Source organism: Pelophylax lessonae, assembly GCF_965119305.1.
Source record: "Pelophylax lessonae genome assembly, chromosome: 2".
Taxonomy (NCBI): domain Eukaryota; kingdom Metazoa; phylum Chordata; class Amphibia; order Anura; family Ranidae; genus Pelophylax; species Pelophylax lessonae.
The window spans coordinates 681950397-681963489 of NC_138769.1; the positions used below are offsets into that span (position 1 = coordinate 681950397).

The following is a 13093-nucleotide window of genomic DNA, read 5'->3' on the forward strand; positions in this document are numbered from 1 at the left end:
TGTAGGCGGAAGTGGTAATGTGTGCGACCTGTTATGTGATGTAACAACTGGTCAGCCACAAGAGACTTTGAGAGTTTTAGAGCCACGTTTGAAAAGTTTACACTGAAAAATAAAAACATTCCAAACCTAGCCAAGGGTTATTTTACAATAACGGTCAGAGATACAGTGACCCTGTCTTACCTGTACATGATGTTGATGCCAATTTGGGTACAAGCTACACCCTTTACTGTGGGTATACCCCTGGAGGGGTCTACATGAACTGGTTCCATTGGAATGGACCACGGCCCTAGACCTGTATAGCACCTTACAGCTAACTGTGTAAATTGCACCATGTGCTGAGGTGGTCGCACATGAAGGAACCAGTGCCCAAACCAACAGCATGGGGTCTAGATACAGCTCCCGAGGTTTTACCAAGGTTGAACCAAGCAAGATTAACTGCTTCTATTGTTGTATTTGAAGACAATGAAGAGTTGATTGAATAATCCTACGATAAAATAATAAGGTAGTAAAGATAAGAGTAAATTCTCCACAAGGGAAAAGATATATCACCCTAAGATACTATCAAAAAAAACTTACTGACTCAGAGAGTGAAGTAGGGGTTTTGGAGGGACACCCAGGCAGTGTGTCCACAAAAGCTTGCAAGCGCTTAGTAACTAGAAGGTACAAGCCAATAGCACAGGGTCTATGAATATTGTGTCCTCTACTGTATGATGAAGATAAAATTACAATATAAAATAGATAATTTAGTCTGTATAATGATCACTTCTTTTTTCAGCATCTTTAATCCCATCTGTTCTCCTCCAAACCAGTCTTTAAAAATTAAAAATAAAACATTTTGGCTGCATGATAAAGATGTGAGTTGACAGATAACGACAGATCTTTTGTAAGAAACATCAGATCTTTCAGTGCAGTAAACAAAAAAAAAACTAGCTACAGATCCTGAGACCAGAATCCTTTAGTGCTAGTCATTCTAACGCTGAGATCCTGCTGTCAAAGGTTGACAAACAATGCTCAAGAGGGTTAAGGCAGTGCTGGAAAATAATGGTGGCCACACAAAATATTGACACTTTGGGCCCAATTTGGACATTTAGACGTAGGGGTGTACTAACTTTTGTTGCCAGCAGTTTAGATATTAATTATAATTGTGTGTTGGGTTATTTTGAGGGGAAAGCAAATTTACCCTGTTATACAAGCTGTACACTCACTACTTTACATTGTAGTAAAGTGTAATTTCTTCAGGATTGTCACATGAAAAGATATAATAAAATATTTACAAAAATATGTGGAAAAAAAATGTGAGATACTGTATAAAAAGAAGTTTTCTGGTCCCTTCAGCCTCACCATCAACTATCTGAGGCACCAGGAAATGTCTGTTTCTATTTCGCCAAAGCGTTATATCACCTCTTAGTGTCCATTCACACTGGTACAACTTGTCAGGCGACTTGGTCAGCTTGACAAGTCGTGCACCGTCGCTCCCATTGAGTAGTACAGGACCGGTTCTAATAGTAGCGAAAAAAGTCGCTCCGACTTAGAAAAAGGGTCCTGTACTACTTCGGGGCGACCTGGAGGCGACTTCATTATATGAAGTCCATGCAAGTCGCGCCAAAGTCACGCTGCACGCGACTTCACAGGTCGCCCCCTAAGTCGGATCGACCTAATGTGAACGGGGTCTTATAGTTGTATTCATGATTTGCAAAATAGTGTAAAGTAAGCAAAACAGTTTCAGAGTGAAAAAAAAAAAAATAGGCAGCCCAAAACTTTTAAAAATAAACAGCATTTGTTTTACTTTTCACCTTCAATCTGGCACTGCTATATCACCTGCAGAAAGTCCCCTTTACTTGATATTACCAGTTTGCCAGGCTAAATGACAGCCAGCATCACCACTTCCTTCAGTTCAGTCTGTGTTGTGCAGTGTGTCACCAAGTGGACTTGAGAAAGGAGGGTTCCAGTACTATTACTATTATTATACAGGATATATATACAGTGCCGACAGTTTATGCAGCTCTTTACAACATGAGAACAGACAGTGCAGTTACAATATAATTTAACACAGTAGGAATCAGATAGACTTGCTCGTTAGAGCTTACAATCTAAGAGGAAGGGTCAAGAGATACAAAAGGTAATAAATGTGGGGGATGGGCTGATGGAGAAAATAAATTAACAGTTATTAGGTGGGGGCCAGATAGGCTTCTCTGAAGAGATAAGATTTCAGGGATAGTCGGACAGATTGGAGTAGAGAGTTCCAGAGGATGGGAGAGGCTCTGGAGAAGTCCTGGAGGCAAGCGTAGGATGAGGTGACAAGGAAGCTAGAGAGCTGGAGGTCTTAAGAGAAACTAAGAAAACAATTTGGTTGGTATTTTGAGACAAGATTAGTAATGTAGCTGGGAGCAGAGATTTGGATGGCTTTGTAAGTTGTTGTTAGCATCATGAATTTGTTGGGTGAGCGGAAGCCAGTGGAGAGATTGGAAAAGAGGAGTAGTAGACACTGAGTGGTTTGTATGGTGGATGAGCCTGGCAGCAGCATTGACAAATGACTGAAAGGGGGCACAGCCTATTTAAAGGTAAACCAATGAGGAAGGAATTGCAGTAGTCAAGGCGTGAGATGACCGGGGAGTGAATTAGAAGCTTTGTGGTGTCATTGATTAGGAAGGGGCGTATCTTAGAGATGTTGCGGAGGTCGCGGCGGCAAGCTTTGAACAGTGATAGGATGTGGGGTCGCAAGGATAGTTCAGAGTCCAGGAATACGCCTAGAACATTGGCATGGGTTAATAGTCGAGCCATTGATTTTGACAGAGAAATTAGGGCAAGGGGCACGTGGGGGAAGAAATATTATGAGCTTGGTTTTGGATAGATTGAGTGTGAGGAAGTGGTGTGACATCCAGGCTGATATGACTGTCTGCAAATTGGTGATGCGTGAGGAGACTGATGGAGTGAGCCGAGGCGTAGAGAGATGGATTTGGATGTCATTGGCTTAGAAATGGTATTGAAAGCTATGGGAGGATATCAGTTGTCTCAGGGGTGAAGTGTAAATTGAGAATAGGAGCGGTCCAAGGTAAGAACCTTGTGGAACCCCAACATAGAAATAGGAGAGCAATAAGTAGAATTATAAGTGTTACTGAAGGTGCAGTGGGATAAGAAGGATGAGAACCAGTTAAGAGTACAGTCACGGAGACCAAAGGAGTGGAGATTTTTGAGGAGGGGGGTGGTCCACTGTGTCAAAGGCAGCAGACAGGTCCAGGAGTAGTACAGAATAGTGTCCGTTGGTTTCAGCCATTAGTAGGTTGTTTGCTCTCACATGTCACTTAAGTGAACACCATAAGGACCGATTACAACTGCTAACAGAGAAGAGGAAGAACCTGTAATGTCGCCAGACTGGACAAAAGACTCTTAAAAAAAATATGTAGGCTTTTATAATTTAGTTAAGGGGGGTGTTTAAAACAAAAATCATACACACAAAAATAACACACTGGCTACATTATATATATATATATATATATATATATATTTAGTGTCTAAAGCAAATGTCATCTGATAAGTTTATAAACTTCTAAGTTGATTTATTCAGACTAAACTCTTCTGTGTGGGGAGCTTAACCACTTCAGCCCCAGAAGGTTTAGCCCCCTTCATGAACAGGCCATTTTTTTTCGATACGGCACTGCGTTACTTTAACTGACAATTGCGCGGTCATGTGATGCTGCACCCAAATAATAAATGGATGTTCCTTTTTTGCCACAAACAGAGCTTTCTTTTGGTGGTATTTGATCACCTCTGCTGTTGATATTTTTGTGCGCTAGAAACAACTACAGACATATTCGAAGAAAAAAAACTATTTTATTTATTTTTATTTTACTTTATGCTATAAAACATATCCAGAAAACAATGTAAAAAAAAATCTTGATTAATTTAGGCCAAAATGTATTCTGCTACATATTTTTGTAAAAAAAAATCGCAATAAGAGTATATTTACTTGTTTGCGCAAACAATAAAGCGTCTACAAACTATAGGATTATATTTATTTATTTTTATTAGTAATGGCGGCGATCAGCTATTTTTAGCGGGACTGCGACATTGCGGCGGACAAATCTGACACTAAGTGACAATTTGTGGGGACCAGAGACACAAATACAGTGATCGGTGCTAAAATATATGCAAACAAAGGGTTAAATTTGCTCCTAGGGAGTGCTTTCTAACTGTGTGGGGATGCTTTGACTGGGGCAAGGCAGAGATCCGCGTTCCTGCTTGGCAGGAACACAATATCTCTATCTTTCCCTCTCACAGAACGGCAATCTGCCTTCTTTACATAGGCAGACCACCGTTCTGCCTCTCCTGAGAACAATCAGCATGTCCTGGCAGACATTGCATTCACCGGACCCACTGAATGGCTCCCGCTGTGTCCAACCACAGCTGGAGCAGTTTGCCGTCAGCACGCCCCAGACCCTGTGCACGAAATGATGTACAGGTACGTGATTTTGCGCAGGAGGGCCGCCCTGACGCAGTATATCTGCATGGTTAAACTGGTTAAAGGAAAACCGACCTACTAAATATATTTAAGAGGAGAACCTACAGAACAGTGCACAAACAGAGGCAGCATCCAATTGCTACATAAATATGGTCACTATTTAGTGTGGGGAATAGGCCTTGCACTTTGTAAAATGAACAATTCCCAAAAATCCAATATTCAGTACCTGGTTTCTTTCACATGGTATCGGAGAGAGAACCGATATACTTAGATCATATTGTCTGCTATGTTTCTGTTATATTTGGATGTTTTTGCCAGATTGTGAGGGATTAACATTCTACAGCATCTGTTTCAAATTTATTGGTCCAAGATGCCTTATTAAACACTTGATCTACCATGGTGAGTTCAAACCAACCTGTCCAGGATAGTTTGCAGTATATGCTTACAGAGACACTTCCTGTCTGTGTTAATGCTAGTAGAGACAGCCCGGCACAGCCAGCGGACGCCACCTTGTGGCGCCCGTGGTTTAAGCATTCGCTAATCCATCTCGATCTCCATTGGAGTTTGTTGGCGCATGCTCATTGTATTCCGTCTGCGGCTTACGCGGACTGAATCAATTCCTTGCCGGTGGAACGCATTGGCCGGTCGCGCTTCCGCTGGGTCATTTCCGGTTCCGTGGAACCCTTCAGGCAGCCAGCTGCATACAATACAATGCAGATAAGTATACACAGCGGACATTGATTTTTTTCAATTAGCAGGCCTTCTTAAACCCTTTGTTCCTGGCGGTGAGCTCTCGTGCTCATTTGCCGTGAACACAGGGAGTTGAAGGCTCTGCTTTCTTGCTGCTTTTTTGTTGTAGCTGGATATATATGAGGTAAGAAATTAATGAATGATCTATATATAACTTTAACTGCATTACGACCCAGGTCTGCTCTAAGCTGCCCCATTATGACAATTGGAGAAGTACATGGGAAATACTCTGCAATAATTTAATGTCACTGAGTAATAATTTATTTATCCATCACTTATTTATTTATAAGAATTTTCTTTATTCCACAAATATTTGCTTTTTAGCACACAGTGGCATGCTGAGGCAGTATTATTAATTCTCTTGCCTCTATTTTACTATCCATTTTAAATAAGTTTTGACTCCTCATATTAACAAATCCAGGAATCTGTGTTGAATTATTTCAACTCTGGTTCCTTATAGAGACACAATTACCTGATTGCTCGGTTTTTGCCCAGGAGGACTGCTTCTTTCTGGGTTCCAGCTGTCCCCACCCAGCCTTCATTGAGGCTGGTCAGCACACAATACCGAGACTATTTATGCAGGACTCTGTTCAACCTCAGAATTTGCATTGCCATCTTCAAACGGCACTCCTGATGTTCAACCTAAGCACGCTGACTACTTGTTTTTAACATTCGGGCAGGCTATCTGTTTCAATCACTACAGTGGATTATGTAAGTTTGTTACTACATATCTTTAAAAAATGCGATCAATAACATTATGTGATGCCATTATTGTAAAATGATTTCTCATTTGTACTAATTATTTACAGACCACTTTCCAAGGGCACCCCTGAATAAGGAGTTTTTACTGACACTCCGAAACGCGTCGGGTATTTACCCTGGGGTCATGTGGTTATTTTCTATCTGTTTCATGTGATGTATTACACAGCTTGCCAAGTTTTTAATTCCTTGTATTGAATTTTCTAATAAACATTATTTAACGTATTTTGTCTATGTCATAATCAAGTGCCTAAAAAGTCCCACCCATAGGAGAATATTCAGTACCTGGTTAACACAACCATCCCAAGGAATTCTTTTTCGCAGGCCTCTGTGAACCTTTCTTCCGGTACCCTTGAGTAAAGGTCATTCATGAAATTCAGGACAGTTTCATTACGCAGGACTTTGTGGCTGATATCTACACTCAGAGTTAACTGACTTTCCAGATGCATGATGGATATTGAAAATCCAGGCCACAGCATCAGCCTGATGACAGAAATAAAACAGACAATTAGGACAAACCAGAAATAGTCTGTTAAACAAAAAAAAAACTGATGTCTAAAGGGTGCAATGCTAGAGGAACTGAAGAATATAAATCTGCAGCATAGCAACCATCGGCTGTGTATTGAGATGTAAAGATATAATCTGATTTAGTCATGTGTTGTAAAATACTAATACCTGGTATTGTGTATCAACAAAATATTTGGAAAAATTATACATCGAGGGGGATGTGGAGAGATAAGTGTGTTAAACTCTGAGACACACGGGTTGATTTACTAAAACTGGAGAGTGCAAAATCTGGTAAAGCTCTGCACAGAAACCAATCAGCTTCCAGATTTTATTTCCAAAACCTCAATTAAACAAGCTGAAGTTAGAAGTTGATTGGCTATCATGCACAGCTGCACCATATTTTGCACTTTCCAGTTTTAGTAAATCAATCCCACCCGTCCTGCTTTATGGCAACAAATAAAACCCATGCCAAGCTCTTCCTCTTTCAAGTAATTTCAGCAGATTGCAGGTGAGCTACAGTCACAAAGAGTAACTCCACTTTCGTGAGAAAAATAAAATAGCAAATGAAAAAAATATAGAATATGTAACTGTTACAAGTTATATTGTATTTGAATGTTATTAAAAATTACATTTCCTTTTCAAACTGCAGCTGCTGCAATTTTTTGTAAAATTGAATGCAATATGGCAACCTGAGGTTTATCTGTATACAGTTAATGTACAAAACTTCCCCAGAAATGTAGTTTCCTGCTTGTGTGATTGGCTCAATGATTTTCCCAGAATTCTGCACAAAGATACAAGATTTCAGGCATCATGTGCAAAAAAAAGAAATAAATAAATAATAATTTTGGTTTTTGAGGAGAATGTTTTTCTTTCTCAACAAAAGGGGAGTTACTTTTTAAGTGCACCCCTACACCCTATGGTAAATGTTCATTTTTTTCAACATATTTATACAGGCAAACAACTAGTCTTTATTCAAACAATGCCTACAGATAAATGTGATCTACCAGAATAGGAACACAAAAAAAGCTTGGCTTTTAAAATATGTATTTAACAAAAATATTAATAGATGTCATGGTGCAAACTTACCTACACTCTGGGCATCAAATCAAGTACACCCTGGGAACCTAATCTGGAATACCCGATTCTAATGGTGCATTTATCTTTTCCAGTTAAATAATCTGCATGTTTGTCATGTTCAACAAATCATCTTTATCTGTAGGCATTATCTAAATCAAGATCTTATGTTTGCATATTTAAATAGGTTGAAAATATTAAACATTTATATGAAGTGTACTTATTTTTGCATGTCAGGCATTAGCTTTCTACACACTCCAGTCCAAAGAGGTCAGAAGATCAAATGTGAAAGTACTCTATACAGTATATGTTTTTAAGGAATTTTTATACTTGTCTATTTATTTTAAATATATAAAGAATGTTTCAACCTTCAGCCTTCAACAATTCATCTATTGTTATCTTGCAAAAAACCAAACAATCACTAAAGGAGAATTCTGGCTTGTACTATGTTATTTTCAAACATTCCAAAAGTACCAAGCTAGAACATGGGCACATCCACACATGTATATATAAAAAAGGAATCTTTAGCTTACTGTATAATCATTTTCTTAGAGTACATTATGGGACACAAAATAAATAATTTTATAAAACTTAGGGTTTTCTACTGCATTCAGGATTGGACGGTGGGAATTCCCATTCCCAGCAAGCCTTAGGGGGTCCAGATGCTCAGGGGGTGTGTTCTCAAAAGCTTTGCCAGTGAAAAATCTCCTGAAGGTAAGAGTCTATAACCCCTATAAATATTGCATCTGTACTGTACGATTGAGATATATAAACTCTGCATGCCGTGAAATCTTTAACATGACCAAGTTAATCAAGTACTATTTAAATAAATCTACAGGCAACTGGGAAACATACTAAAGGCAACCCATACATTAAGGCTACGTTCACATCTTGGCGTTGCTATTTACAAGTGTTTTTTCAGGTGTTTTTATGGGCATTTTTTCAGGCATTTTACAGGCGTTTTTGCAGGCATTTTTAGGTTGACAAGTGACCAATGGAAAAAAATAAAAACGCCTGTAATCTGGCCAAAAAGAAGCTCATGTACTTTTTTGAGTGTTGGGCGTTTTGCTTAAAACGTCAAAACGGTCAGATGTGAACAGGGGCCTTTGAAATGAATAGGATTTGTCTTGTTGGGCGTTTTTTGAGCTGGTCCTAGAGCAGAAAAACGCCCCAAAAACACCCAAAAACGCCTACATGTGAACTTAGCCTAATCAATCAGCTGGTTGAATAAAATAAATGACTTAGCTCCCCCCATCTACACATGGGATGTATTCCCGCTGAATTATTATATTCTGACAGCGGGGAGACTTTCCCACCATCAGAATACACTGATCAGTGCAGGTGGTTGTAGCCAGTGATCGATCAGGAATAACCCGACAAGGGTGGTTGTACAGAAGTCAATGAGATTGAAATACATAGATTGAAATCCCTTGGTCCCTGCTGAACCGGCCAAATTTTGAGCCATGCATGGCCAGCTTTCGAATAAACCATGGTTTTCTTACCGGGATTGTGAGAGATCCCCTGAAATTATATCAGCCCAACACTGGATTCAGAAGCACTTATGTGCACATATAAATAAGTTTAAGTGTGACTTCTAAAAAGTATTTTACCTTGTTAGTGCTCCTGCTCTAAATAAGCTGTCCACATCATATGGTATTTCTACAACTCACTGATCACACCAATGTCCCATGAGCTTTGGTTCAGAAAATACATTTCAGGAGTTTCCCGTAACCTTAAAATTGCAGTTTTAAACATACCTCTGCTTTCAAAGAGAAAGCAATCAGAAACACACTTATACAGTACACACATAAAACCATCACAAAATACATATTCATTTATTGTAGGCATAAGCTTAAAGGAGGTAGAAAACGCAAAAGTTAATATGTATTATATTGCAGCTTACAAATTCTAAGATGCGATGGCTGCATTCATTTTTTTTTTTAAGGCTTTCTTTCTTCCATTTTTATCTGGTGATTCAGCCAACAAGTCTGTTTTTCAAAAGCATAAACTCTCCACTAGAATGTATTAGTTTAAATGGATGAGACAAACCATTTAACACTGGTAGGGCTGCTTATAATGATCACGTTTTATTTATTTATGTGAAACCTTTATCCCAAAAAGAAAAAAAAATTGGATTTTTGACTTACCGTAAAATCAAATTCTCTGATGTTCATTGATGGACAAAGCTCCTGATCTTCATAATGATTGGGTTATACTGCCCCTACAAGAGTAGGACATTAGGCAGAAAAAAGTCTGGCTATGCCTATGGGCAGTCCCAGGGGGTATACACCCTCTATCTGCTATAGGTACTTTGTTACATAGGTTTTGTTACAAGCAGTGTCAGAAGAATTACAACTCCACAGAGGAGTGGGTGCTGTGTCCGTCAATGAACATCAGAGAAATGGATTTTACGGTAAGTCAAAAATCCTATTTTCTCTTTCGTTCATTTAAGGACGCAGCTCCTGATCTTCATAACCATTGGGACGTCCCAAAGAAGTGTTAAACATGAGGAGTGGGAACAGCAAAAAATTCCCAAGGCTAAACAGTAGCTAACCAGGCAACAAGAGCTCAACCAAAACAACTGGAGCCCACCTGAAAAAAACAATACACCCTCAAAGAGGATCAGGTCCCCTAAACAGCAGCTTACAAAACTTTGCGGCCAAAAGAAGCATCCATAGATGCCAACAGATCCACTTTTGTGAAAGTGTGCCCCGACGACCAGGTGGCCACCTTGCAAACCTGTGTCACTGACGCCTGATGACGGAAGGCCCAGGAGGCACTGAGCGTCCAAGTAGACTGTGCCTGGACGAAAAGGAGGAGCCTGACCCTTGAAGATTCTGAATCACCATCTGTCTGATCAATCTGGAAATGGTCACAGAGGAAGCAGACAACCCTTTATGAGGCCCATCTGTGAGCACAAAGATAGAGTCTGACTTCCTGAAAGACTCCGTAGCTGCCAGGTACACCCAAATTGCCCGGACCACACCCAAGGCAATTTCCGTCGGGTGTTTTGGCCTGGGACACGGGGAAGGCAACACAATGTCTGGATTCAAATGAAAATCTGAGAAAACCTTTGAAAGGAACGTACAGGGGTGAAGAACCATCTTATCTCTGTGAACCACCAAGTAAGGTGAACGACAGGATAACGCCGCCAATTCTGACACCCTGCGTGCAGAGGTGAAAGCCACCAAAAAGGTCACCTTCAGGGACAGCGTAACCAGGGGAATCTCCCGAAGATTCTCAAAAAGAAGCTTCTGGGGGACTGAGAGCACCAAATCGAGATCCCAAGGCAGCAAAAGAGGCCGCACTGGAGGTGTCAAGTGCCTAACTCCCTGAAGAAAATTATGCACCAGGTAGTATGTGGCCAAAGGTCATTGAAATAAGACCACTAAGGTCGACACCTGACCCTTGATAGAACTCAAGGCCAGTTTCTGCTCAACCCCCCCCCCCCCCCCCCCCATTGAAAGAAGGTCAAGATTCGAGCCACCGAACAAGAGCGAGGATGAACCCCAAGAGACTCCCAAGACGCAAAATATTGTATATGTCTTCCACATACTATGGTAGATCCTCATAGAAGTAGGTTTCCTAGCTCTTAACAGTGTTGGAAACACCGACTCACGACTATAAAGCAGGACAGAAGATTGGTCCTTGGGACAGCAGATCCTCCCTGAGAGGAAGCTTCCAAAGAACGTCTGCGACCAGCCGCACCAGATCGGTGTACCAAGTCTGGCGAGGCCAGACTGGGGCAACTAAGATGACCGGAATCCCTTCTGCCTCGATCCTGCCTAGAATTCTCGGCAGAAGTTTAAGAGAAGGGAAGGCGAAAATCAGATGATACTGAACCCACAGGTCTCCGAAACCGAGCCACAAACCTCTGCACCTTTCTGTTGAGCCAGGAAGCCAACAGATCAATCTTGGGGATGCCCAATCGTAGACACAATTGATGAAACACCTCCGAATGAAGGGACTACTCCCCTTGGCCCAACGCCTGCCGACTGAGGTAATCCGCCTGCCAGTTTTCCAACCCGGGAATGTACACGGCGGAGAGGGCTGGAACTAACTGTTCTGCCCACCTTAGAATGCCAGCTACCTCCAGAGCTGCCAGGGCACTTCTTGTGCCCCCCTGGTGATTGACACAAGCTACGGCCGTGGCATTGTCTGACTGAATACAAGCTGGACATCCCTGAAGATGATCTGCCCAATGTTCCAGGCACTCTGGTCGCTCGGACTTCCAAGACATCCCCTGAGTAGAATATTTGCCGAGGACGCCTCCTCAACAAAACAGGCTGGCATCTGTGGTGACCACTGTCCAATACACGGAGAGGACCAGAGACTGTGGACTGTCATCCCATTTGGCCAGCATCTCCCTTGCAGAGACCTCATATGGAACGGTGCAAATGAAACCGCCTCAAAAGTAAGGTAGACACCATCAGGCCCATCACCCGCAAGTCCAGAGGGATGACCATCTGCTGGACAGCAGGAGACGAATTGCAGCCTGTAGTTTCTGGAGTTTGTCCAAAGCAAGGAGGACTTTGGCGAAGGCCGAGTCCAGATTCAGACCTTAATAGTCCAGCTTGTGGATGGAAACCAGAACAGGCTTCTGAAAATTCAGAATTCAGCAAAACTCCCTTAAGTTCTTATGATGATTGCCAGGTTTTCCACCAGAGCAGTAGGAGACTCTACTCGCAGGAGAAGGACATCCAAGTAGCCCAGTATCGCGATCCTCCATCGGCATAACCATGCAAGCACCGGGCCAACACTTTAGTGAAGACCTGAGGAGAAGAGGCGAGGCCAAAAGCTAACGCTAAAAACTGATCACGTTTCTCTCCCACAGCAAAGCAGAGGAAGCGCTGGAGACCGACACATATTGGAATGTAAAGGTAAGCATCCTTGATGTCAATGAAGGCAAGAAAATCCCCCTGATGCAGGGACGCCACCACCGTGCAAACGGACTCCATTCTGAACTTCTGCACCCGCAAAAGCAGCTCAGCGCCTTGAGGTCTGTAATTAAACGCACCTGCCTTCCTTCCCAGGGACTTTAACAGGTTTGAGTAAAACCCCTGAAAATGTTCCCGAAGTCGAAACCTGGACTATCACCCATAAAGAAAAGGTCTTGCACCGCCCCAAAAAGAGCAGTCCGGGAACAGTCGCAAGAACGAAACTTAAACTTGCAGCTGGACTGAATGACCTAGTGGACCCACTTGTTCTCGTACCAAGGGAGTCAATGGGTCTGGGAACCAGCAAAGACGTCCCCCCACTACATATATGTGTGAGAGCGCACCTTCCTGCTGAAGGGGCTTTGTCCGTGGATCTGAAGAAGTCCGCACTTGACTTGCCAGACCAAGTTTGCTTGGATCCTCCAGTGGAGGCACCGAAGGGCTCCAATCTCTTGTAAGTTGAACCTGAGGGACGTATCAACTTCCTATACACCGAGAAGAAGGGCAAACGTCTACAACGAGGGTCCCTGCCCTCAGAAGCCTTTAGAAGAAAGATACTATTTCCCCATGTGACAGCTGTAACAATGTCATCAAGGGTAGCACCATA

The 13093-nt window shown here is 41.9% G+C and overlaps 1 protein-coding gene across 1 annotated transcript in view; it reads right to left on the reverse strand.

The window, feature by feature from the left end:
- PIWIL4 (piwi like RNA-mediated gene silencing 4) overlaps positions 1-13093 on the reverse strand; it is a 558880-nt gene that overhangs the window by 382483 nt on the left and 163304 nt on the right. The window contains exon 5 of the mRNA XM_082244560.1: positions 6254-6451. Within this exon, the coding sequence (XP_082100686.1) occupies positions 6254-6451 (198 nt within the window). The remainder of the gene's footprint in view (positions 1-6253; positions 6452-13093) is intronic.